We start from the raw sequence: 26,728 nt of genomic DNA on the forward strand, positions 1-26,728 counted from the left end.
TCAGGAGTAGAATTTATTAGGAAAAAAAAGTACAACTAGTAATCATTGATCTTAGACACAATCCTATCTAAAGACTCATTCAAGAGAGCAATTTACATGTCAGCCATACTAATACGATTTTAGATGCATGGTTACATATGGGTTAATACGGGAGTATATATAGATACGTATGCATGTTGCTCTATGTATGTGCATATATAGATATATGTATATGGAAGTGGGTGTAAAGGCATATGTATATATGTGGGGGCAGGGGGGAGGAGGTGTGTATATATAAATATATATGTGTGTACTTACCTACAGCCTGTCTGGGGGAAGTGGAGGGGATGAAAGGGAGAAAAAAAAATAAAGTAAAAAAAAAAGTGCACAGTAGAGAACAAAAGGACAATTTCAAGGAAGCAAAGAAAAAATGGACACTCATGAATAGAATTTCTTCTATTTTATGTGTGTGTGTATGTATTTGCTGAGGCAACTGGGTAAAGTGATTTGCCCAGGGTCCCACAGCTAGGAAATATTAGGTGTCTGGAGCCAAATTTGAACTCAGGCCCTCCTGACTTCAGGGCCAGCACTCTACTACACCATCTAGCTGCCCATATATATTCTTTCTTGAACTAGTAATTTATTATTATAGATTTTGAATCCTCCTCGATGTTCTACTGGGCACATGACAATGTTCTGTTCTGTTCTGTTTTTTTTTCCTTTTCTGTTTTTCTTTTTTTCTATTTTCTTCCAATAAAACAAAATAAAAAAGTAGATGAAGGAGGGAAAGAAAAAAAAAGTTAATGCAAATGAATTACTGAGGAAATACAAACTTAATCATAATAGGTTGGAAGAGACTATACTATTATTTAGATGATCTTTTTTTTTTTTTAATTGCAATCTTCATTTCAGATAAGGCAATAATAAAAACTGACAATGTCAAAAAACCACCAGGAAAATCAGGTTACACATAAAGGCACTACGAATAATAAAACAATACCATTACTAAATATTTACATATTAACTACAGCTTCTAAGTAGGAAGTTACCAAGTTACAAAGAGACATTAAAAAACACACACAATTATGGGTACTCTCCTATTACTCTTTCAGAACTTGAGAAGTCTAATTAAAAGTTAAGAAGGAAGATAGCAGAACAGGATTTTTTAAAGAGCTGAAAAGTTATGACTATTTTTGAAAAGGTATATTTTTTAAATTAAGTATTTCTCATCACCTGGTACTTCTTTACCAAAAACTGGACATGTGCTAAGAGAAATCATAAATAAGTGTAAAAATAAATATCGAACATAATTTTCAATATCTTTAAAAATTTGGGGTCAGACCTGTGAATTTATTGCTATAAAGCAGTGGTGTCAAATTGAAATAGAAATGGGGCCACAAATTGATTTAGAAAACTACATATTAACATTATCTATGTCCTATTGCATTTTTATGTGTTAAATATTTCCCAATTATATTCTAATCTGCTTCAGGCTTTATTTGTAGACCACAATGCAATTATATATGTATATATGTATATATGTATATATGTATATATGTATACACACATAAGCACTAGTGAGATGTTGACCAAAATAACGACATCCATAATAATGAGAACAAATTACAGAAATAAAAAATACATTAATGCAAAGAATAACAAATTAAGTTACATGCCAAAACTTTTATGGCATGCAGATAAAGCAGTCAGCCAATCTCAAAAATAGAAAAGTTGTTCAGGTTAGACAAGCAGGACATAGAAGCAAATGAACAGCTTGGTCCAAGACACCATCAATCCAAGAACAACCCAAATCTACTTTTCTACTCTTTGAATCAGTATCAAAAAGTTCTGGGAATTACTGCTGATGGCAGAGCTGGCAAACTCGCTACCTGAAAAACTACTTCCACTAGAACCCAGTGAAAATGAAATTGGGAAACATTGTTAAAAATAAAAACACAATACAGTGTAGATAACAATTTGTGGTTCACATGAGATTGTGAAAAATATTTAAAATAATATTTGTAAAACACTTAACACAGTGCCTGGCAACTAGTAGGCACTATGTTTTTGAAAGTGACAATACCACTTTACAATAACATTAACCCCTTTTTAATTCTGCATTTTACCCCATTATTCCCTTTGAGATGCTAGATCTTTTGTTCCACTAGATGAATTATATTATTTTCTCTAGTACCATAAATCCATGACTAATACAGCAATAGGCTGTACCATTAATTTACGCAGTAAAAAAGTTTTTCTCTTTATTGATATAATTATGTTGTTTACGTAGTTTGCATAAGGATGCTATGTCTTCTAATGTTTAATGTTCTCTGGTGTAAATGTTTAATGGATAAATCTAACTTGGCCATAGTAAACATTTTAGAATATATTGCTAGAGTCTAATTATTAATATTTTAGGTAAAATCAATATTAGTGAGACTGGTCTATAATTCTTTTTTCTATGTTATTTCTCTCAGATTTGGCTATGAACATCATCTTTAAAAAAACATTTAATATTATGCACTTTCTAAATGACAGAATAATTTATAGCACAGATATTCATTGCTTTACATATTGAGTATTTGGCAGGATTAACTTGTAGTTCTACCTAAGGCAGACATTGCTTCTTTAGCAATCCTCTTTTCTCAAAGTAAGAGAAGACCTCTCATAGTTTCATTGTAGAGGAATAAATGGCAAGACCCAAAGAGAAGTCTTCAATGGTACTTTTATCCCACCTTGCCCTTTGCTAATTCAAGTTCACAAGAACTTAGCCCGCCATATGGTATCATAATAAAGCTTGACTTGGAAACGGCCTGAACCTGTAACTTCATTCTAGAAGACTCCCCGCCTTCATCGCTTCATCATGACCCGTTAGACCTCATCAGGAAAGATGAAGGTGAATAGGGCAAAGGCCAACCTCTCAGGGCTCAAAGGAGGGCCATGCAGGTAGCCAGGTATTGGGAGGGTGATAACGGATTCTCTGTCTCTGTCCCACCCCAACTTAAACTCTTTTCTGTTTTCCTGGGGGCAGCTAGGTAGCAAAGTCAACTGAGCACTGGGCCTAGAGGAAGGATGCTAGCTGTGTGACCCTGGGCAAGTCACCAAGTGCTGAACTCAAACCTTCTTGACTCTAGGTCCAACACTATCTAGTTTGCACCCAACTGCAAGAAAATAGAAGCCATGTAGCATGAATTTCCTTTTCTTCCATTTTGCACTTCAACTTTTCACCATCATTCTCTACTTAGTGCTTTGCTCTAATACCTAATAAGAGATCTCTAGTCCTTTAAAACAAATTCTGCTCCTTGTGAACTTGATTTTAAGTCTTCTGGTTGCTTAAAGGAGTCCTTCTCTTTGAACATGTCCACCCCTTTCTTCTTGTTGTGACTGCCATTCAGCTGTGTCGGGCCCTTCACAACATGGTCCATGGGATTTTCTTGGCAAATACTGGCACGGTTTGTCATTTCCTTCTCCAGTTCATGTTCTTAAGTCTAGATAGTCCATAAAGCAATAAATCAAGCCCTGATCTGTAGCATTTGCTGATTTCCCAGAAGTGAATGCTTAAAAGGAAAATTTAACAATAGGCTCTTTTAGTCATTTCAAGCTACTATAGCACACCCCTGGCCCTCGGTAATGCCCAAATTTAAGACAAACAAAAATCCATTGACTTGATCCTACCACTTCCTGGTTTTCATCCCTATCTTTTCTTTCCTGATCAAATTCCTGTAAAAAGCTTTCTAGATGATCTATTTTCTGTCCTCCTTCCCATCCAGCCCACTTCCCAATGTTTTGAAATCTTGCTTCCAAATACATCGTTCCACTGAAACTGCCCTCTCCAGTATAACCAAAGATCTTTGAATTACTATTACCTCATGTCAGTCCTAATCCTCCATCGCAGCAGCTGTCCCATTTGTTTCCTTCCACTGTGCTCAGCACATATTATTAAGTGCTGAATAAGTGTGTGTTGCCTGGACTCCCATCCATTCACATGACAACAAAGCTGCTCCAAATTCTCATTACCTTGTGGCCGAGGACTTTAAAATCCAGCCTCTTGCATCTTCATTCCATCCACTAGGCAGCTGGCAGACATTCCTAAAGCACAATGCATCCACAGCATGTCCCTGCTCAAACAGCTCCAGTGGCTCCCTACTGCTTCTCTAGGGTCAAATACCAACCCTCAGTCCAGCTTCCACATCCCTTCACCATATGACACTAGCCTACCTGGCTGATTTCATCTAATAAGTCATTTTTTAAGAGCTCAGGGGGTCTGTTAAGAGTCAACATAACTAGACTCCATTTTGTTCTAGATTGGCTATTTTTGTTCTGTCTGATCCCAGTATGAATTCTGGGACCAGCTTACAATAGCTGATCTCTATGAGTGTCTCTTTTTCCCCCTTGTTTGGTTTAACTGTAACAAAGGAAGACTTCAATAACTCCCTCTTGAAAGTCCAAGGACACGTCACAAGTGATAGATGAATCTATTTGGGTTAGTGAGATATGTTAGCCTACAAAAGGCACCTTCCTTTTCTATTTCCAGTAACTCATGATTTACATTCTCTTTAAGAAGCAGATTTTCTTTCTTTTTTGTCCTGAGCAATCCTTTCTTTCTCTCTCTCTCTCTCTCTCTCTTTCCTTCCCTCTCCCTTTCCCTCTCTCTCTCTCTCTGCCTCACATTACAACTAAATATCACTAGCTAAGTTGTAAACTGATGGTGGAACATGTCTCATAAGTTGCACCTTTTTTGTCTCTGTGGACAGTGCTGGCTTACCAGCTGGATAAGCAAAAAAAATTCTCCCAGCACACCCCGCTCCAGTTTCAGAAGCCTTGTTCATGACATTCATTCTCCCTTTCCAGACATTCTGCAGCCATCCCCCATTCCTGAAATACTGTCCTTACCCCAACCCAATAAAACCTCTTCCAGACTCATCTCAAAAGCCACTTATAAGCTTTTTTGTGGTTTTCTCATTCATTGGTGAATCCCGCCATGTAGTTTGTGCTGTTTTGTGTTTATTCGCTTATCTGTGTCCCTGTTGCCCCCTTCTCCCACACAGAACAACGTAAGGTCTTTGAGAGAAGGTTCCGATACATTTCTATCTTTGTATCCCAAGCACCTAGGACAGTGCCTGGCATAGAGTAGGTGTTTAATAAATGCTTTCGATATCAACTCAAACATTCTTCATCCCTTTGAAATATGTCACCATCAACCACCTGTGTCTTTCTGGCTATTTTTTAATGATCTCCATAATCTCTCCTGGTTTCTACTATCTGTTTTGTCTCTCTCCAATTCCTTGGTTGTTTCATCACTCACATAGTGCTCCATAACTATGGGAGTCCCCCCAATCCCAGAGCTCTGAACCAGTTGTTCTTCTTTGAAACCATCTGCTCCCATGGTTTGTTTTAGGACAGCTGCCTGGGGTCTCATTCAGTCCATACTATTAGTATGTGACAGAGGAAGGACTTGAAACCTCTGTCCTTGTAGTGTGAGATGGGCAAAGAATGGTTTGCAGGTATAGCTTCGACAAGATACAATCTAGGAGGAGAGGGACCCACGAGAATCTGATTTGGTTAGCCCAAATCAAGATTATTAGACTCTGTTCTGAGAACATTTTTAGGGAGAACGCCAAAGAAGCCCAAGTAGGATGGCAAAGGATTTCCGGTTCAGACCATATCTATAGAAGCATTAGTTGAAGAAACTGAGAATGTTCAGCACAGAAAAAGAAAAGAATGGGGGATGGGGTTTAGATGGGAGAGAAGACTTGAAAACTTGGTGGGTATCTTTGAGAATCTTTAGTGTGAACTTTAGTGTGGATTTTAGTGAATTAAGCTTCAGGTCCAAAGGGGAAGAAGTGGGACAGTGGATGGGAATCACAAAGAAGTAAATGGAAGCTTGGTAGAAGGACAATTCTCATAACTAGTGTCATGAAAAAATGAAACGATCTGTTTTCAAAGGGAGGCAATCCAAGTGCCCAGGATCTCCCCGGAGGGCTTTAAGTAAAGACTGAGAGTTAAATTGTAGAAAGGATTCCTTTTTGGGGATGGGTGGGATGAGCCAGACTCCGAGCTACTTCCAAATCAGAAATGTGATTCTCTGGGCTGCTGGCAAATTCCACCATCGCAATGTCTAGTACCTGACACATGACAACTCTTCATGAAGCTTTTCCCACATTATTTCTAATTAGCATCTGTCAATAATAGGACAAAACTTCTGGTGATAGGTGAATTAGGTCTCAAAAGTGTTCTTATTAACATTTGTAAGGATTATTATTATTTTTCCCAATATGAACTGTCTGAATTTCATTGAAGTTTCACTGTAATCAAGGCATGGGCTCTCAATGGAGTACAAGTGTTCGATTCAAAAAGTCTCTCCCTCTCTCATCTGAATTCCTTCTGAAATCGTAAAGGATTCCCCCTGAATGAAGACTTGCTTTGAATCATCCTTCTCAAAGGGCTTTTCTTCAGGATTTATTCTCTGCTGGAGACTGTGGGAGTCATAACTGAAGGTCTCACATTCACTGAAATCAAAGGGTTTCTTCTTGTGAACTTGCTGATGTTTGGTGAGGTTTCCCCTCTGGCTGAAAAATTTCCCACATTCCTTACACTCAAAGGGCTTCTGGCCATTATGGATTCTTTTATGCCCGGTGAGGTGGCCCCTCCGGCTGAACACTTTCCCACATTCAATGCATATAAAAGATTTTTCGCCAGTATGAATTCTCTGATGGACAGTAAGGTGAACCCTCCGGCTAAAAGCCTTCCCACACTCCTCACAAGTAAATGGTTTCTCACCAGTGTGAATTCTCTGATGATAAACGAGGGTTGTTCTGTGGCTGAAGTTCTTCCCACATTCGCTACATCCAAACGGTTTCTCCCCGATATGAATTCGCTGATGCTCAATAAGGCTCCCCCTCCAGCTGAAGGTTTTCCCGCATTCGTTGCATTCAAAGGGTTTCTCTCCAGTGTGGATTCTCTGGTGTGCAGTGAGGCTTTTCCTTCTGCTAAAGCATTTCCCACATTCATTACACACAAAAGGTTGGTCTCCCGTGTGCATTCTTTGATGCAGAGTGAGCCGGGAGTTGCTACTGAAGGCTTTCCCACATTCATTGCATTCAAAGGGCTTTTCACCAATGTGAACTCTTTGATGTTCATTAAGGCTCGCCCTCCTGCTGAAGCACTTCCCACACACATTGCAGCCAAAGGGTTTCTCACCAGTATGAATCCTCTGATGATAAAAAAGAGATTTCTTGCGGGTAAAGAATTTCCCGCATTCATTGCATTCAAAGGGCTTCTCCCCAGCATGGATTTTCTGATGGTCAGTAAGACTTCCCTTTCGAATGAACGTTTTCCCACACACATTACATTCAAAGGGTTTCTCTCCAATATGAATTTTCTGATGTTCAGTAAGTCTTCCCCTACGATGAAAGGCTTTCCCACACTCATTACATTCAAAAGGTCTCTCGCCAGTATGAATACTTCTGTGTTCATTAAGGTGGCCCCTCTGGCTGAAGGCTTTCCCACAGTCAGTACAAATATAGGGCTTTTGTCCAGTGTGAACAGTCTGATGGGCATTAAGGTGGCCCCTCTGGCTGAAGGCTTTCCCACATTCGTTACATTCGTAGGGCTTGTACCCGGTATGAATTTTCTGATGTACAATAAGATATCTTCTCTGGCTAAAGACTTTCCCACACTCGTTACATTCATATGACTCACCTTCACTATTTTCTACATTAAAGTGAATGAGTTCAGAGTGGTAATTGAAGGCTCTTCTGTATTTATTATATTTACAAACTTTCTTCCCAAAGGATATCCTAGTATGTTTAATTATGTCTGAAAAATGCTTGAAACTCTTTCCGAGGACATCATATTTATGGAACTGCTTTGCCACAGGGATTCCCTGTTGGGGAACGAGGAGGGAACCCTGCCCGAAACCTCTCCTGAACGAAGAACTTCTGTAAGCAGCGGCTAATTGCCCCAGTTGTTTCTCTTGGATTCCCTGCTGATATTCCCAAACTTCTCTGATCTTAGAATCCCAGAGATCGTCTCTTTCAAGTTCTTCCTTAGATGACGCCTTCATCCAAATTCCAGGCATTAAGATAGAGTCCAGGATTTCGCATCTACTCTCCTGATCAAGGAAATCTGAAAGAAACAAGACAGTGCTAATGGTGAGCGTTCCTTGTGCTAGAAGAAACCTTCGTGATCATTCTCCATTGTTTCCTGCACTGAGAAGAATGGATTGGCCTCTAAGACTGCATACGGGGGGCTTACTACGGCACCCCACTGCCCATGACCAAAGGAATTGCATTTCAGGTGGGGAAAACCGTGAAAGAAGCCACTGGGGAATCCTTACTCTTAATTGGTAGGAAGAGGCCAAAAATGTTTAAAAAACAAAACAAAACAAAACAAACCCAATGTCTGGAGGCAGGGGCAAGGCCCTGGGTCAAATCCTTTTTTGCCTTCCACCACCTACATTATGGAGGGCAAGTCATTTGCCCTCTCTAAGCGCCTCGGCTTCCTATGCCATGAGAAGGGTGGATGAGCTGAGCTGTCTGGTCTCTGCCAGATCGAGAAAGCAGGACATGAGGAATGATTACAGGTGGACTGGGAGGACTTAGAAAACCCAGTTACCAGGAGCCATGAAAAACCAGTTCCCCGATAAGGTTCTGGGCTGGTGGATGAGGGGAGGCTGCAGCCCGAGTCTCCAGGAACTGGGGATCACAACATTACGAGACCTGGAGCCGAAAAGGGCCTCCTCTATAAGGCGGGGAAACGGAGGCCGGGAGCTTAGGGACTTCTCCCGGCCACAAGAACCGCAGCCGGGAGGCTGAACTGGAGCCAGCTGGACAATCACGCCACCAAGAGCCACCGATCTCACTCTGAGGAGTCTCAGCCCAGGAAACGAAAGGGAGCTCACGGAAGGAAGCGCCCTGGGAGGGGCGGAGGTCCCTGCTCTGCGCCTCGCGACGCTCCACCAGCCCCCAAGTTCCAGGGCCCACGGGACGGGCCTCGGAGGTCGTGGCCAAAGGACCCGTGAACACGACTTCCTGGGCCGTTGTCACTGATACCGCCATGACGCGTCGACGCCGTGGATGCGCTGCAGTGTAGCAGCGAGAGGCGCTCGGGCGCCACAACAGACTGAACTTGAATCCAGCCTCTTCCGTGTGACCCTGGACCCGGCCCTGACCTCCCTCTGCCTCCACCTCCCCACCTCTGAAATGGGGGTGACAGCTCGCACCGCATCTGCCGCACACTCCGAGGGTCTCCCCTGCCCCCCAGGGGACAGAGAGGGAGCAGCAGGGCAGGGAGGCCACCAGCCAGGGGGAGGGAGGGATCCAAGGCCACGCTAATCTGCAATTATTAGTTGCTTGCTGCTTGCCTGGCACAGGCCCGCCCCCCAGGGGCACCCGACTCTAAGCGTCCCGTCCCAGGCTCGTGCCCATCTGGGGAGGGAGACAATACTGCAACTGTCTGGCGGATGGGCCCCGCCTCAGAGGGGGCTGGCGAGGGGCGCTTGTGGCCATCCTCTCATAGGCCCGCCTCCCCAGCGGCCGGCACTCACCTGCCAAAGGGCCTCCGGGGAGATTCTGCTCCAGCATCAAGGGCACTTCTCCTCTCTCCAGCTGGGAGATCACGTCAGCCCGGGAAGCGGGAAAGCCTGCGCCTGGGAGAGAGGACGCAGCTGGACACGGGGCCGGCTCCGAGACGCACTCGGTCCCGTTCCCGTGGCAGCCAGGGCCCCAGCCCGGCGTCCACACCAGGAACCCCCAGGGAGGCCCAGAGGACTGGGCTCCGGGAAGTAAGGGGCAGGCCCGACGGGCAAGGACTCTTCATCCAGGAGCCGGGCCGGAAGGGATGTTCCCAGGCTGTGGGCCCACTGACCCCAGGGAATTCTTCAGACAAGTGAGAAGGGACGAGCTGCCCGACCTCCCGAGCACGGATCCCATTAACAGGACCGGGCCAACAGGTAGATAAACCAAGGCACGGGACCGTTAGGCAGCCTCCCCAGTATCTGAAGCCCTGGGCCTTCCACAGGGCGGGCTCCCCACTGCCAGGCCTCTGGGTCTTAGCCAGGGCAGGATACCCCCACCCCCTGGCTCCCTTTCCACCCAGTCCGTACGTCTCTGGTGTCGCCCCCTGAGACAGGGAGCCCTCGAGGGCAGGGCCTTTCTTTGCCCAGCCCTCAGTAGGGCCTGGCACATAGTAGGTGCTCGATGGATGGCTGTTCATGAGCGACTGACTCCCAGAAGGCAGCCACCCTTACCCAGGAAGACGAGGTGCTCGTAGTTCTCCAGCATCACGTCCTGGTACAGAGCCCTCTGGGCAGCGTCCAGCCAGCTCCACTCCTCCTGGGTGAAGACCACCGCCACGTCCCTGAACGTCACCAAGCCCTGAAACGGGAAGCCCCGCCCTGTCACCCAGGGGCCGGCCTCCTGCCCTGGGCCACGGGACGCCCAAAGGGGCAGGAGCTCCCGGCACTGGGTCTTCCGTCCCCTTGTACTCGCCCTTCGTGCCCTTCCTGCGGCCGGCCACGGGGGATCGCCTTCATCCGGGAGGCGACTCACGAGTACAGGAGAAGCTGGTCAGATGTGGCCTCCAGCAGCTGTGTGGGGCTGACGGCCAGGGGTGGAGGGGAGCAGGCAGCCCCCGGGGAGAGGGGGCGACTCCAGGGAGAGCCCAAGGGGCAAGAGAGCCCTGAGGTGAAGGTCACTCCATTACAGAGGAGTCCCACCCTTCTCACTGCACTGGGAGGAGAGCTGTTTCCTCCCCTCCCTCCCTCTTTCTGTCTCCATGGGTCTGTCTGTTTTTCTCTCTCTGTTTCTGTGTGTGTGTGTGTGTGTGTGTGTGTGTGTCTGTTCTTCTCTGTGTCTGTGTTTTTCTATCTCTGGTTTTTTCTCTATTTTTCTTTGTCTTTTTCTCTCCGTTTCTCTCTCTCTTTTTGTCTCTGTGTTTTTTTTTCTCTGTTTCTCTATTTTTCTTTCTGTCTCTGTTTTTCTATTTTTCTGTCTCTGTGTGTTTCTCTCTCTCTCTCTGTTTTTCTATTTTTCTCTCTGTTTTTCTGTTTCTCTTTTTCTCTGTCTCTCTGTTTTTGTTTTTCTGTGTGTCTTCCTATTTTTTTCCTCTGTGTGTTTTTCTCTATTTTTCTCTCTGTCTTTTTCTGTCTCTCTGTTTTCTCAATCCTTCTCTGTGGTTTTCTCTCTGTTTCTCTGTCTCTGTGTGTATTTTTCTCTCTGTCTCTCTGTGTTTTTCTGTCTCTGTTTTTCTTTCTGTCTGTTTTTCTGTGTGTCTCCTGTTTTTTTCTCTATTTTTCTCTCTGTCTTTTTCTGTCTTTCTCTGCTTTTCTCTCTGTGTTTTTTCTCTGTCTTTCTGTCTCTGTTTTTCTATCTCTCTGTCTCTGTGTTTTTCTGTCTCTATTTTTCTTTCTGTCTGTTCTTCTGTTTTCCTGTGTCTTCCTGTTTTTTCCCTGTTTTTCTCTATTTTTCTGTCTTTTTCTGTCTCTCTCTTTCTCTGTGTCTCTGTGTTTTTTTCTCTGTCTTTCTGTCTCTGTTTTTTTATCTCTCTGTTTCTGTGTTTTTCTCTGTCTTTCTCTGTCTCTGTTTTTCTGTCTCTCTGTGTGTGTTTTTCTCTCTGTCTCTGTCCTGTTTTTCTGTCTCTCTCTGTTTTTTTTCTCTCTATGTGTGTTTTTCTATTTTTCTTTGTCTCTCTCTCTGTTTTTCTATCTCTCGATGTGTTTTTCTCTCTGTCTTTCTCTGTTTTTTCTGTCTCTGTGTGTTTTTCTCTCTGTCTTTCTCTGTCTCTTTTTTTCTCTCTGTTTCTCTTTCTCTGTCCTGTTTTTCTGTCTCTCTGTGTGTGTTTTTTTCTGTGTGTGTTTTTCTGTCTATTTTTCTGTGTGTCTTCCTGTTTTTTTTCTCTCTGTTTTTTTCTCTTTTTTTGTCTTTATTTTTCTGTCTCTCTCTTTCTCTGTGTGTTTTTCTCTCTGTCTTTCTGTCTCTGTTTTTCTATCTCTGTGTGTGTGTTTTTCTCTCTGTCTTTCTCTGTTTTTCTGTCTATTTTTCTTTCTGTGTCTGTTTTTCTGTTTTTTTCTGTGTGTGTCTTTCTGAGTTTTTTTTTCTCCCTCTGTCTCTCTTTGTCTTTCTCTGTTTTTCTCCATCTCTCTTTCTCTGTGTTTTTCTCTCTGTCTCTGTGTTTTTCTCTTGGTCTTTCTCTGTCTCTGTTTTTCTGTCTCTCTGTGTTTTTCTCTCTGTCTCTGTGTGTGTGTGTGTGTGTGTGTTTTTCTGTTTCTCTGTGTGTTTTTCTTTCTCTGTGTGTGTGTGTTTTTCTGTCTCTAATTTTCTTTCTGGCTCTCTCTGTTTTTCTATTTTTCTCTGTGTGTATCTGATTTTTTCTGTTTTTCTATCTTTCTCTGTCTCTGTTTTTTTCTCTTTCTCTCTGTTTCTCTGTTGTTTTTTTCTCCCTGTCTCTGATTTTCTGTCTCTCTGTATGTTTTTCTCTGTCAGTGTGTGTTTTTCTGTCTATTTTTCTTTCTCTATCGCTTGTTTTTCTGTGTCTTTCTGTTTTTTTCTCTTTTTCTCTTTTTTTGTCTTTATTTTTCTGTCTATGTGTGTTTTTCTCTCTGTTTTTCTGTCTCTCTGTATGTATTTTTCTGTCTCTATTTTTCTTTCTGTCTCTTTTTTTCTCTGTGTGTCTTTCTGAGTTTTTTTTTTCTGTTTTTCTCTCTTTCTCTATCTCTGTTTTTTTCTCTTTCTCTCTGTTTCTCTGGTTTTTTTTCTCCCTGTCTCTCTCTCTGTTTTTTCTGTCTTTGTGTGTGTGTTTTTCTCTGTCTCTTTGTTTTTCTCTCTGAGTGTGTGTTTTTCTGTCTATTTTTCTTTCTGTCTCTCTCTTCTGTTTTTCGGTGTCTGTTTTTTCCTCTCTCTGTTGTTCTCTGTCTTTTTCTGTCTCTGTTTTTCTGTGTGTGTGTGTGTGTGTGTGTGTGTGTGTGTGTGTGTGTGTGTTTCTCCTATCTCTCTGTTTTTTCTCTCCATCTTTCTCTGTCTCTGTTTTTTCTCTGTCTTTCTGTCTCTGTTTTTCTATCTCTCGATGTGTTTTTCTCTCTGTCTTTCGCTGTCTGTTTTTCTGTCTCTGTGTGTTTTTCTCTGTCTTTCTCTGTCTCTTTTTTTTCTCTCTGTTTCTCTTTCTCTGTCCTGTTTTTCTGTCTCTCTGTGTGTGTTTTTTTCTGTGTGTGTTTTTCTGTCTATTTTTCTGTGTGTCTTCCTGTTTTTTTTCTCTCTGTTTTTTCTCTATTTTTCTTTGTCTTTTTCTCTCCGTTTCTCTCTCTCTTTTTTGTCTCTGTGTTTTTTTTCTCTGTTTCTCTATTTTTCTTTCTGTCTCTGTTTTTCTATTTTTCTGTCTCTGTGTGTTTCTCTCTCTCTCTCTGTTTTTTCTCTTTTTCTCTCTGTTTTTCTGTTTCTCTTTTTCTCTGTCTCTCTGTTTTGTTTTTCTGTGTGTCTTCCTATTTTTTTCCTCTGTGTGTTTTTCTCTATTTTTCTCTCTGTCTTTTTCTGTCTCTCTGTTTTCTCAATCCTTCTCTGTGGTTTTCTCTCTGTTTCTCTGTCTCTGTGCGTATTTTTCTCTCTGTCTCTCTGTGTTTTTCTGTCTCTGTTTTTCTTTCTGTCTGTTTTTCTGTGTGTCTCCTGTTTTTTTCTCTATTTTTCTCTCTGTCTTTTTCTGTCTTTCTCTGCTTTTCTCTCTGTGTTTTTTTCTCTGTCTTTCTGTCTCTGTTTTTCTATCTCTCTGTCTCTGTGTTTTTCTGTCTCTATTTTTCTTTCTGTCTGTTCTTCTGTTTTCCTGTGTCTTCCTGTTTTTTCCCTGTTTTTCTCTATTTTTCTGTCTTTTTCTGTCTCTCTCTTTCTCTGTGTCTCTGTGTTTTTTTCTCTGTCTTTCTGTCTCTGTTTTTTTATCTCTCTGTCTCTGTGTTTTTCTCTGTCTTTCTCTGTCTCTGTTTTTCTGTCTCTCTGTGTGTGTTTTTCTCTCTCTGTTTCTCTGTCTCTGTTTTTTCTGTCTCTCTCTGTTTTTTTTCTCTCTATGTGTGTTTTTTTTCTGTTTTTCTCTGTCTCTCTCTCTGTTTTTCTATCTCTCGATGTGTTTTTCTCTCTGTCTTTCTCTGTTTTTTCTGTCTCTGTGTGTTTTTCTCTCTGTCTTTCTCTGTCTCTTTTTTTTCTCTCTGTTTCTCTTTCTCTGTCCTGTTTTTCTGTCTCTCTGTGTGTTTTTTTTCTGTGTGTGTTTTTCTGTCTATTTTTCTGTGTGTCTTCCTGTTTTTTTTCTCTCTGTTTTTCTCTATTTTTCTCTGTTTTTTTCTGTCTCTATCTCTGTGTGTTTTTCTCTCTGTCTTTCTGTCTCTGTTTTTCTATCTCTGTGTGTGTGTTTTTCTCTCTGTCTTTCTCTGTTTTTCTGTCTATTTTTCTTTCTGTGTCTGTTTTTCTGTTTTTTTCTGTGTGTGTCTTTCTGAGTTTTTTTTTCTCCCTCTGTCTCTCTTTGTCTTTCTCTGTTTTTTCTCCATCTCTCTTTCTCTGTGTTTTTCTCTCTGTCTCTGTGTTTTTCTCTTGGTCTTTCTCTGTCTCTGTTTTTCTGTCTCTCTGTGTTTTTCTCTCTGTCTCTGTGTGTGTGTGTGTGTGTGTGTTTTTCTGTTTCTCTGTGTGTTTTTCTTTCTGTGTGTGTGTGTGTGTTTTCTGTCTCTAATTTTCTTTCTGGCTCTCTCTGTTTTTCTATTTTTCTCTGTGTGTGTCTGATTTTTTCTGTTTTTCTATCTTTCTCTGTCTCTGTTTTTTCTCTTTCTCTCTGTTTCTCTGTTGTTTTTTTCTCCCTGTCTCTGATTTTCTGTCTCTCTGTATGTTTTTCTCTGTCAGTGTGTGTTTTTCTGTCTATTTTTCTTTCTCTCTCGCTTGTTTTTCTGTGTCTTTCTGTTTTTTCTCTTTTTCTCTTTTTTTGTCTTTATTTTTCTGTCTATGTGTGTTTTTCTGTTTTTCTGTCTCTCTGTATGTATTTTTCTGTCTCTATTTTTCTTTCTGTCTCTTTTTTTTCTCTGTGTGTCTTTCTGTTTTTTTTCTGTTTTTCTCTCTTTCTCTATCTCTGTTTTTTCTCTTTCTCTCTGTTTCTCTGGTTTTTTTTCTCCCTGTCTCTCTCTCTGTTTTTCTGTCTTTGTGTGTGTGTTTTTCTCTGTCTCTTTGTTTTTTCTCTCTGAGTGTGTGTTTTTCTGTCTATTTTTCTTTCTGTCTCTCTCTTCTGTTTTTCGGTGTCTGTTTTTTCCTCTCTCTGTTGTTCTCTGTCTTTTTCTGTCTCTGTTTTTCTGTGTGTGTGTGTGTGTGTGTGTGTGTGTGTGTGTGTGTGTGTGTTTCTCCTATCTCTCTGTTTTTCTCTCCATCTTTCTCTGTCTCTGTTTTTTCTCTGTCTCTGTTTCTCTGTTTTTTTTCCTCCCTGTCTCTCTCTGTTTTTCTGTCTCTGTGTGTGTGTTTTTCTCTCTGTCTCTGTGTGTATGTGTTTTTCTGTCTCTATTTTTCTTTCTGTCTCTCTTTGTTTTTCTGTTTTTCTCTCTATCTTTCTCTGTTTCTGTTTTTCTGTTTCTCTGTTTTGTTTTTTCTCCCTGTCTCTCTCTGTTTTTCTGTATGTGTGTGTGTGTTTTTCTGTCTATTTTTCTTTCTGTCTCTCTTTGTTTTTCTGTGTATCTTTCTGTTTTTCTCTATTTGTCTCTGTCTTTTTCTCTCTCTGTTTTTTCTCTTTCTCTCTGTTTCTTTGGTTTTTTTTTTTTCTCATTTGTGTCTCTCTCTGTTTTTCTGTCTCTCTGTGTGTGTTTTTCTCTCTGTCTCTGTGTGTGTGTGTGTTTTTCTGTCTCCATTTTTCTTTCTGTCTCTCTTTGTTTTTCTGTTTTTCTCTGTGTGTCTTTGTTTTTTCTCTCTCTGTTTCTCTGTTTTTTTCCTCCCTGTCTCTCTTTTTTTCTGTGTGTGTGTGTTTCTCTATCTCTATGTTTTTCTCTCTGTCTGTGTGTGTGTGTGTATTTTTCTATTTTTCTTTCTGTCTCTCTCTTTTGTTTTTCTGTGTATCTTTCTGTTTTTCTCTGTCTGTTTGTCTCTGTATTTTTCTGTCTCTGTTTTTCTCTCTGTTTTTTTTTTTCTTCCTGTCTCTTTTTCTCTCTGTTTCTCTGTTTTTTTCCTCCCTGTCTCTCTCTCTGTTTTTCCGTCTCTCTGTGTGTTTTTCTCTCTGTCTTTCTGTGTGTGTGTTTTTCTGTCTCTATTTTTCTTTCTGTCTCTCTTTGTTTTTCTGTTTTTCTCTGTGTGTCTTTTTTTTTTCTCTGTTTTTTCTCTCTGTTTCTGATTTTTTTTTCTCCCTGTCTCTATCTGTTTTTCTGTGTGTGTTTTTCTCTGTCTCTCTGTCTTTCTCTGTCTGTGTGTGTGTATTTTTCTATCTATTTTTCTTTCTGTCTCTCTTTGTTTTTCTGTTTTTCTTTCTGCGTCTTTGTTTTTTTCTATCTGTTTTTCTCTCTATCTCTCTGTCTCTGTTTTTTTCTTTTTTTTTTTTAATTTAAATTTTATTTTATTTAATAATAACTTTGTATTGACAGAATCCATGCCAGGGTAATTTTTTACAACATTATCCCTTGTACTCGCTTATGTTTCGTTTTTTCCCCTCCCTCCCTCCACCCCCCCCCAAGATGGCAAGCAGTCCTGTATATGTTAAATATGTTGCAGTATATATCCTAGATACAATACATATTTGCAGAACCGAATAGTTCTCCTGTTGCACAGGGAGAATTGGATTCAGAAGGTAAAAATAACTCGGGAAGAAAATCAAAAATGCAAATAGTTCACATTCGTTTCCCAGTGTTCCTTCTTTGGGTGTAGCTGTTTCTGTCCATCATTTTGTCTCTGTTTTTTCTCTCTCTGTTTCTCTCTGTTTTTTTTTTTTCTTCCTATCTCTCTCTGTTTTTCTGTCTCTGTGTGTTTTTTTTCTGTCTCTGTTTTTCTCTCTGTCTGTATATGTGTGTGTGTTTTTCTGTCTATTTTTCTTCCTGTCTCTCTCTTCTGTTTTTCTGTGTGTCTTTCTGTTTTTCTTTGTCTTTCTCTGTCTCTGTTTTTCTGTCTCTCTGTGTGTTTTTCTCTGTGTGTGTTTTTCTGTCTCTATTTTTCTTTCTGTCTCTCTTTGTTTTTCTGTTTTTCTCTCTGTGTGTCTGTTTTTTCCTCTAAGTTTTTCTCTCTATCTTTCTCTGTCTGTTTTTCTCCTTCTTTCTGTTTTTCTCTCTGTTTCTCTGTTTTTTTCCTCCCTGTCTCTCTCTCTGTCTCTCTTTTTCTCTATATATCTCTGTGTTTTTCTCTCCATCACTCTTTCTCTGTACTTTCTCTCTCTCTTTTTCTGTCCCATCCTCTCTTTCTTTTCTAGAACCCTACTTAAGTCCCACTTTAGATAAAGGCTTTCTTTTAAACTGGATGTAAAGGTGAGAGAAAAATTCACCCAATAATTAGGAAGCAGTTCAGAAATGGTTTAATCTCCTACTTGAGGCTGTGACAGCCAAGAATTGGCAACAAAATGGGCGTCCCCCACCTGGGAATGACTCGCAAATTGTGGGATGGGAAAAAGGGGGGAACATCTTAGCTAAAAGAAGCCGGGACAGATCTCTGAGGCAGAGCCAAGAGAGCTGAGCCAATAATACAGTGACTGAAAAATGGCAATGGCAATTAGAGCCACCACAAAACATCTGAAGATCAATTCTGCGGGATGCTGCCTCACTTTTCCTAGAAAACAGAGGAAGGTGAAAGTCCCGGAGCCCCCAGGAGTGCCCGGGCCACCTCCAGGCTTCCGGGGCTGCAGAATGACGGGACAGGATGGCGGCATGCGCTGCTGGCATTTTAAAGGGGGCAGACTCTCAGCCCAGAGAAGCCCCAAACCAGAAACCCTGGGCATAACTAGGAGTTCAGAGCTCTGGGGAAGGGCCCACCTGCTCAGACAAAGGCCCCAGTTCAATTCTGGGTGGGATCTATCTAAAGCAGGGCTTTTGCTGACAAGAGGCTGATTCTGCCCGCTGCCACTTGCTCGTGCGGAGGAGCTGCTCATTGGTTCAAGGGCGGCAGGCCTCTTCCTGGTGGCACAGGAACGGCCGGCCCCGTCCTCGGCTCCGGGCAGCAGGCCAGCACGGCCCCCACGCCGCAGACACAAAGCCTTTCATTGTTGCAGCCGCCCCGTTGGCAGCGTCCAGCTCACTGACCCCTGAACCCCGCCCCCCTGACATCTGCCCACAGCATCCTATAGCTGTGACAAATACAAAGCCCAAGAGACAGGGTTTCTGGGTAATTAGAGTCAATTTGTTAAGAAATTAATAAATTGATGGCCATGGCTCTCTCTAAGAGAGATCTGACATGTCCTAAAGCCCTTCTGAAAGGGAACTCGCTGACAAGGGAGTCACCTCTGTGTTATGGGCCCATAACACCCGACTAGTGGACATTTGATGAGGAGGTGAGCTAAAAGTCTTCAGCTCCTCCAGCTAGATCATGAGCCGCAACCCCTCAAGCCATCTGGGGAAGGGGAGGTCTGTCCATCTGCCCTCTGCTAATTCTCTGCCTCAGGGGAGGGCTACCTTAACCTTCCATGGAAGGAGCCAGGACGGGGCTCCCCAAGCTTGGCCAGACTGGATACAGCTTAGATTTTAAGCAGACCCGGCCCTCCCAAGTGGGGGACGTCAGGAGCACGCTTCCTCTGATCCGGTTCCACACACGCCTTAGAGACTACTCTTTGCTGAGCTGAGTTTTAATAGAAACAGAAGGGAAAGGGCGGGCCCCAAACCAACTGGTCGGCATAGAAGCAGAATCCCAAGCCGGGATCACAGCGGTAAAGACCCCACCCCCGACCCCAGTACCTGCCTTGACCTCAGTGGGACTTTCTGTCTGGAATCCAACTCTGCCTTCAGTGCCCACCTGAGCCCTGCCCTTCCAGCCCCCAGTGTCCCCAGAATTAAGCACAGGGTCTGACCCTCATTTCCCTCACACCTGTCCTTGAGGGGATGGATGGAGGGTCCCGAGGATGGAGGGCCCTGGGCCCGGCCACCACAAGTTCAGGAGCCTCAGTGGGGCTCGAGCAAGGAGAGAAAGGAGAAGGGGACCAGACTCACCAGGGAGCTGGCCGTGGAGAGGCCAGAAGATCTTCTGTCATCCTCCTCCTGGCTCCATTTCTGGCTCAGGGCGGAGGCCGGAGAGAGCCAAGCTGCAGGAAAAGAAAGGCATCAGGAGGGCGGCCAGAGCTGGGCCCCTGAGACCGAACAGTGCCTGCTGAGTCTGGCTGCAGCTCTTCTAAGGGTCCATTCCTCCCGCCAGCTCCCAGCTGCCTCTCCCAGCACTGCCTTCCTCCCCCTGGTTCTGCTCTCCCCAGTCACTGCCCCCGCTCTGGCTCGCAGACCCCCCGGCTCCACTCTCTCTCCGATGATTCTCAAGCAGACCCCCAGCTACTCCTTCCGATCCCTCAGAGCCGCGGAGAGCCCCTGCCCCCTGCGCCCTTCCTCAGTGACTGTGCCCCGGGGCCCAAGCAGCTCCTTTATCCCAACCTACTCTCATCCATGGCAACCCAGACGCTCGTGCTGCCCTCACCTAGCAGGCGCTAGGGCTCCCTGGCTCTCCACTCCCCCGCCCCAAGTGCTCCAGAGCCCAGCCCACTCCTCTCCACCCCGCTCCCCTGCCCCAAATGCCCAGAGCCTGGCCTACCCCTCCCCACCCCACTTCCCACTGGCTCACACTCTGCACCTTCAGAGAGGCACAGGACAGACTGCTGAGCCTGGAGTCGGGAAGTCGGTGGGACGGGCCTGCCCTGCCCCTGTGCCAGGGTTCATAATGGGTTTGCCATTTTCTTCTCCAAAGGCAAACGGGGTACAGTAGCTCTCCCCAGTCCCACAGCGTCGCATTTGAATTCAGATCTTCATGACTCCAGGCCTGGCGCTCTATCCGCTGAGACACCTACATTCTAGACATGTCACTTCACTTCTGTCTGGCTCAAGTTTCCTGGCTTCTCCGTGGGGATAGTAATAGCCCCGCGCTCCCAGAGCTGCTGGGAGGATCCACTGAGATCACAGCTGTCAAGTGCTTAGCCCAGAGCTGGGTATACAGTAAGTACTTAATAAGAGTACCCACCTATCACTCCTTCCCCTAGGTAAACTCTATGAGGGCAGGAGCTTCTAGTACCTCAAAGGAGCTCCATCAGGAGCTGTAGCAAGTCAAAGGCAGGCCCAGCCAGGAGAGGGGAGCAGCCTCAGCTGGGGGGGGGGGGGAGGGGAAGGGAGGGAGAGTCTTGGCTCCTGACCAGGATTCTCACCTTGCTCCTCCAACATGAGAGCCAAGCACGCCATGACGCCCTTCAGAGCGAAGGTTCAGCCCAAGAGCAGTGCCCAGGGAGGCCCAGAACCATCCAGAGAGGCCTAAGACAATAGAGAATCATCAGGATAACAACAGTTACAATGCTGAATCATGGAGAAGCCTCAAGATGGCAACAGTGACAATAATGAGCCAGGGAGAATAATCATGACAATAGTAACAATAATGAGCCAAGAGAATCATCATGATGGCAACAGTGACAATAATGAGCCAGGGAGTATCATCATGACATTGTCAATCGGTTATGAGCCAGAACTTGAAACAAGGTGATAACTCAATGGAATTGATAGAAACAATGCTTAAGTTAACACCTTTGAGAGTTCACACATTAGTTCACACATTTGGGAGAGTTCAGGGTTCAGTATGAGATATCCAAATTCACACCTCCCATAATCCCACTCTCAGAGGAGGAGTCAACCTTTGAGTTTACACCTCTAAAAGAGCATAAAAACAGCTGAGCTCAGTCAGTCAGTTGAAAAGATTGAGAGGGGAGCATCAGTTGGAGACTGAGAAGCCACGAGTCGGAGTTGAGCTAGAGGCAGAAGCTGGAAGAGCTAAAAGACAAGCTGCAAAAGCTCCTGGAACCAAGGAGGGAGAGAGGCCTCTAAGAAAGCTAACTGGTACCTTCTGAATTCAATTCTCCCTGTGCAACAAGAAAACTGTTCAGTTCTGCACACATATATTGAATCTAGGATATACTGTAATCTATTCAACTGCTTACCATCTGGGGGAGAGGGTGGAGGGAGGGAGGGGAAAAATCGGAACAGAAGTGAATGCAAGGGATAATGCTGTAAAAAATTCCCCTGAGCCAGAAGTATCATCAGCATGGCAACAGTAACAAGAATGAGCCAGGAGACTCATCATGATAGCAACAGTAACAATAATGAGCCAGGGAGAATAGTCATCATGAAAATAGTAACAATAAGGAGCCAGGCAATAAAAGCTGAGAAAGAGATTAAAGGAATTAGAGTAGGAAATGAGGAAACCAAACTATCACTCTTTGCAGATGATATGATGGTATACTTAGAGAACCCATGAAATTTTACTAAAAAGCTATTAGAAATAATTCACAACTTTAGCAAAGTTGCAGGATACAAAATAAACCCACATAAATCCTCAGCATTTTTATACACCACCAACAAAATCCAACAGCAAGAGATACAAAGGGAAATTCCATTCAAAATTACTGTCGATAGTATAAAATATTTGGGAATCTATCTACCAAAGTAAAGTCAGAAACTATATGAGCAAAATTACAAAACACTTTCCACACAAAGTCAGATTTAAATAACTGGAAAAATATTAAGTGCCCTTGGATAGGCCGAGTGAATATAATAAAGATGACAATACTCCCTAAACTAATCTATTTATTTAGTAATATACCAATCAGACTCCCAAGAAAATATTTTAATGATCTAGAAAAAATAACAAAATTCATATGGAAGAACAAAAGGTCAAGAATCCCAAGGGAATTAATGAAAAAAAATCAAATGAAGGTGGCCTAACTGTACCGGATCTAAAACTATATTATAAAGCAGCAGTTACTAAAACCATTTGATATTGGCTAAGAAATAGACTAGTTGATCAGTGGAAAAGGTTAGATTCACAGGACAAAATAGTGAACTATAGCAATCTAGTGTTTGACAAATCCAAAGATCCTAACTTTTGGGATAGGAATTCATTATTTGATAAAAACTGCTGGGATAACTGGAAATTAGTATGGCAGAAACTAGGCATGGACCCACACTTAACACCGTATACCAAAATAAGATCAAAATGGGTCCATGATTTAGGCATAAAGAACGAGATTATAAATAAATTAGAGGAATATAGGGTAGTTTATCTCTCAGATTTGTGGAGGAGGAAGGAATTTGGGACCAAAGATGAACTAGAAATCATTATTAATCACAAAATAGAAAATTTTGATAATATCAAATTAAAAAGCCTTTGTACAAACAAAACTAATGCCAACAAGATTAGAAGAGAAGCAACAAACTGGGAAAACATTTTTACAGTTAAAGGTTCTGATAAAGGCCTCATTTCCAAAATATATAGAGAATTGATTCAAATTTATAAGAAATCAAGCCATTCTCCAATTGATAAATGGTCAAAGGATATGAACAATTTTCAGATGATGAAATTGAAACTATTTCCACTCATATGAAAGAGTGTTCCAAATCACTATTGATCAGAGAAATGCTTAAGACAATTCTGAGAAACCACTACACACCTGTCAGATTGGCTGACAGGAAAAAATAATGATGAATGTTGGAGGGGATGCGGGAAAACTGGGACACTAAAGCATTGTTGGTGGAGTTGTGAAGGAATCCAACCATTCTGGAGAGCAATCTGGAATTATGCCCAAAAAGTTATCAAACTGTGCATACCCTTTGATCCAGCAGTGTTACTTCTGGGCTTATATCCCAAAGAAATACTAAAGAAGGGCAAGGGACCTGTATGTGCCAAAATGTTTGTGGCAGCCCTGTTTGTAGTGGCTAGAAACTGGAAAATGAATCGATGCCCATCAATTGGAGAATGGCTGGGTAAACTGTGGTATATGAATGTTATGGAATATTATTGTTCTGTAAGAAATGACCAACAGGATGAATACAGAGAGGCTTGGAGAGACCTACATGGACTGATGCTGAGTGAAATGAGCAGCACCAGGAGATCATTATACATGGCAACAACAATACTGTATGAGGATGTTTTTTTTTTTTTTTTGCTTTAATCTTTATTTATTTATTTTTAATAACTTTATTGATAGAACTCATGCCAGGGTAATTTTTTACAACATTATCCCTTGTATTCACTTCTGTTCCGATTTTTCCCCTCCCTCCCTCCACCCCCTCCCCCAGATGGCAAGCAATCCTTTACATGTTGAATAGGTCACAGTATATCCTGGATACAATATACGTGTGCAGAACCGAACAGTTTTCTTGTTGCACAGGGAGAACTGAATTTAGGAGGTATAAATAGCCCGGGAAGAAAAACAAAAATGCAAGCAGTTTATATTCATCTCCCACGGTTCTTTCTTTAGGTGTAGCTGCTTCTGTCCATCTTTGATCAATTGAAACTGAATTAGCTCTCTTTATCGAAGAGATCCACTTCCATCAGAATATGAGGATGTATTCTGATGGAAGTGGATTTCTTCAACAAAAAAAAAGATGTAATTCAGTTTCAATTGATCAAGGATGGACAGAAGCAGCTACACCCAAAGAAAGAACCCTGGGAGATGAATATAAACTGCTTGCATTTTTGTTTTTCTTCCCAGGTTATTTCTACCTTCTGAATCCAATTCTCCCTGTGCAACAAGAGAACTGTTCGGTTTTGCACATATATATTGTATCCAGGATATACTGTGACCTATTCAACATGTATAGGACTGCTTGCCATCTGGGGGAGGGCGTGGAGGAAGGGGAAAAGTCAGAACAGAAGTGAGTGCAAGGAATAATGTTGTAAAAGGTTACCCAGTCATGGACTCTGTCAATAAAAAGTTATAATTATGAAAAAAAAAGAATAATATTAAAAAAAAAAAAAAGGAGCCAGGGAAAATCATCATGACATTGTCAATCATCATAATAATACTTACAATGCTGAGCCAGGGAGAAGCCTCAAGATGGCAACAGTAACAATAATGAGCCAGGGAGAATAATCATGATGGCAACAATAACAATAATGAGCCAGGGAGAATAATCATGATGGCAACAATAACAATAATGAGCCAGGGAGAATAATCATGATGGCAACAGTTACAATAATGAGCCAGGGAGAATAATCATGATGGCAACAATAACAATAATGAGCCAGGGAGAATAATCATGATGGCAACAGTGACAATAATGAGCCAGGGAGAATAATCATGATGGCAACAGTGACAATAATGAACTAGGGAGAAGCCTCATGATGGCAACAGTAACAATAATAAGCCAGGGAGTATCATCATGACATTGTCAATCATCATAATAACAATACTTACAATGATAAGCTATGGAGAAGCCTAAAGATGGCAACGGTGACAATAACAAACACTTCCCAGCTTCCAAAAACTTAACATCCCAGGATCCAGGGCAGGAGGTGGAGCCCCAGAGGGGCAGGGTCTGAGAAAGCACCATGCAAAGTGCTCTGCCCAGAACCAGGGGAAACAGAGGCTTCACCTCTGGAACCCACCACCAGGCCAACCACTGGAGGGCAGTGACCCCACCTTGGAAGGGGCCTTAGGAGAGAACCACTTCAGTCAGAGAATGGATGGATGTCCCCTTGGCCTGAGAAGGCTCCCAAGTTGGCCCCACTGGGAGAAGCCAGAGGTCAGGTGTGGCTAGGTAGAAGCTGGTGGACAGAAGGCCCAATTAGACACAACCATCATTTATTAAGCTCCTATTGTATGTAGCAGCCATTGTGCTATACCTAAGGAACCAAAGACCAGTCTGCTCTAAATGCACTGGGCCGATACCAAATAATCCAGAGGGCAAAGGGTGGGGTGGGGAGGTGGAAGGTAACCAGGAGAGTCTGAAAGGCCAGGTGGGGAGCAAGGCAGAAGCCCAGGCTCACAGATTATATCAGTGAGAGAGGGAAACTGAGGCCTGGGAACATGACAATCTGAACCAGCTGCCTGGGTCAGAACTGGTTGATCAACAAGCATTTATTAGGCATCTACTCAGGATCAGGTGCTATACTTGCTCTACCCCAGACCCCTGAATCTCAGTGGAAGGATAGGACGGATGCCCTGGGACGGAGAGTGGGGCAAAGGGGGCTCAGGGCCTCCAAATGCAGGGGCCTCAGGAAACGAAGGCCAAGCCCCCAGAGAGGCCCTCCTCCCCTCCCCCCTCCCAAGGATGTCCATCGACCAACATGGGATAGAATCTGCCCCTTGCTTGGCAAATGTCTCCAGGCAGAATCATCAGTCACTGGAGGCCACTGGGAGAGGGCGGGGCCTACTCTGGGGAAGGAAGATGAGGTGGGTGGGGCCACATCCAGCAGGAGGGACAGAAAGGCGAGAGGGCGGAGCGGCCCTGCCCAGGGGGAGGAACAGAAAGGGGGATGAAAGAACTCTCCATTTCTCACCTAGATTCCAGCTCCCCAAAGAGGGAACCTCAGAGACCCGTGAAATTGTAGTCCCCAAGCTAGAAATGAGGTAAAGAAAGTCAGGGTATGACATGAGCGTGGAAGAAACGGACGCTAGGGGAGGGTTACACGAATCTCTGGGCTTGCCGCCAGCGTGTAGGACAGGTGCGACCCTAGACAAGTCACTCCCTCTGCTAGCTTCAGTTTCCCCATCTGTACAATGGGATACTGGCAGGCCCTTGGGGGTTGCAATGGCCACTCAAACCTTAAAGGTCCTTAGGAAGAAACGTTGTTCCCTGGGGACAATAGGGAGGCCATGCCTGGATGAGGGCAGCCCAGGAAAAGCTGGGAGACAGGAGATGGCAAGGATGCAAGTGTCAAACCCGCCCCCTCCCGGAAACTGCACCCGCGAGCTGCCAAACGACCCCCGCACTGCCCCTCCACCCTCACACTGCCCCTCCACCCCCACTCTTAACAATCCTTCCCAGAATGCGCCGGGACGGTGCCCTCAACTCTCCAAGAGAACATCGACTCACCCAGAACAAAGTCCTAAAGGCGAACTACAAGAGGAAGTGCGCTTGCGTAGTACCCGAGTGAGAACTACGCTTCCCAGGGTGCATTAGGGCCACCGCCCTCTCAGGACAATAGCGGCCCGAGAAGAGCGCTTAGCCAGCTGGCCGGGGCTGCCGCGGAAGGAGGGTGTGTCGTCTGTCGTTCCCCGCCACCGGAGGCGGCGTCCAAAGCCTCAGGAAGGCCGGAACCCGCACTTTCCCCAGCCTCCCTGCTTATAACTCACCCGCTGAGCCGCCTGCCAGCGCCTGGAGGACTGAAGGCGTTCGGCTTGTGACGGTTCTGCGCTTGCGCGTGTCTCTTACTCCGTCCAAAACTACCTTTCCCAGGAGGTGGCGGGGCGCCCACGGGACTTGTGGGAAATGCAGTCCGTCTCGCTACAAATGTGCATTCTGGGTAGTGTAGTCCAGGGCCGGCCTCCCTGAGCAATGAACTCAGAATTGGCTTGCGCTTTGCGGAGGTTCCCTAGTTCAGACGCTTGATCCCTTCCTCTCGTTATCCCCCATTTTACAAAGAAAGAAATTAGGCAGTGACCCTGTGGCGCAGGCTGCTCTGGTTGCCTCTTGCTGCCGCGCTCACTTTCCCGGCCTTTAAGGCCCCCCTGAGCAATGGCTGCTGGAAAGGGGGAACCAGGCCAGGGAGATCTGCCCGCCGACTCCCCCGCCCGCACCGTTGCTAAGTGAGACGTGGGTGGACGCCCCGGGCGGGCGGGCTAGTGTCTCAGCAGGTGTTTGGGAGTGGGATCAGGGTGG

General features: G+C 43.9%; 1 protein-coding gene across 2 annotated transcripts; it reads right to left on the minus strand.

Annotated features, from left to right (window-relative positions):
- On the minus strand, positions 1 to 26,229 carry LOC127556886 (zinc finger protein ZFP2-like). 2 transcript variants are annotated; one of them, XM_051990387.1, is made up of 6 exons: positions 26,203 to 26,229; positions 20,284 to 20,386; positions 19,094 to 19,185; positions 10,229 to 10,355; positions 9,527 to 9,628; positions 1 to 8,106 (listed from the first exon to the last, which is right to left on the minus strand). In XM_051990387.1, exons 2-6 carry the CDS (start codon positions 20,315 to 20,317, stop codon positions 6,329 to 6,331), a joined length of 2,133 nt encoding a protein of 710 aa, XP_051846347.1. In that variant the 5' UTR covers positions 20,318 to 20,386; positions 26,203 to 26,229; the 3' UTR covers positions 1 to 6,328. The 2 variants fall into 2 exon arrangements, with proteins under 2 accessions (XP_051846347.1, XP_051846346.1); XM_051990386.1 differs by lacking the exon at positions 26,203 to 26,229 and having other exon boundaries at positions 20,284 to 22,571.
- Between the last annotated feature and the right edge of the window lie 499 nt (positions 26,230 to 26,728).

This window comes from Antechinus flavipes, chromosome 3 (assembly GCF_016432865.1).
Source record: "Antechinus flavipes isolate AdamAnt ecotype Samford, QLD, Australia chromosome 3, AdamAnt_v2, whole genome shotgun sequence".
NCBI lineage: Eukaryota > Metazoa > Chordata > Mammalia > Dasyuromorphia > Dasyuridae > Antechinus > Antechinus flavipes.

Excerpts from the sequence above, each read along its gene's own strand:
- LOC127556886 (XM_051990387.1), bottom strand. The coding sequence starts at position 20,317 with ATGGCGTGCTTGGCTCTCATGTTGGAGGAGCAAG. Across the intron at positions 19,186-20,283 it reads TCTCATGTTGGAGGAGCAAG|CTTGGCTCTCTCCGGCCTCC; the intron begins GTGAGAATCCTG and ends CTTTTCCTGCAG. Across the intron at positions 10,356-19,093 it reads TCTCCACGGCCAGCTCCCTG|GGCTTGGTGACGTTCAGGGA; the intron begins GTGAGTCTGGTC and ends TTCCCGTTTCAG.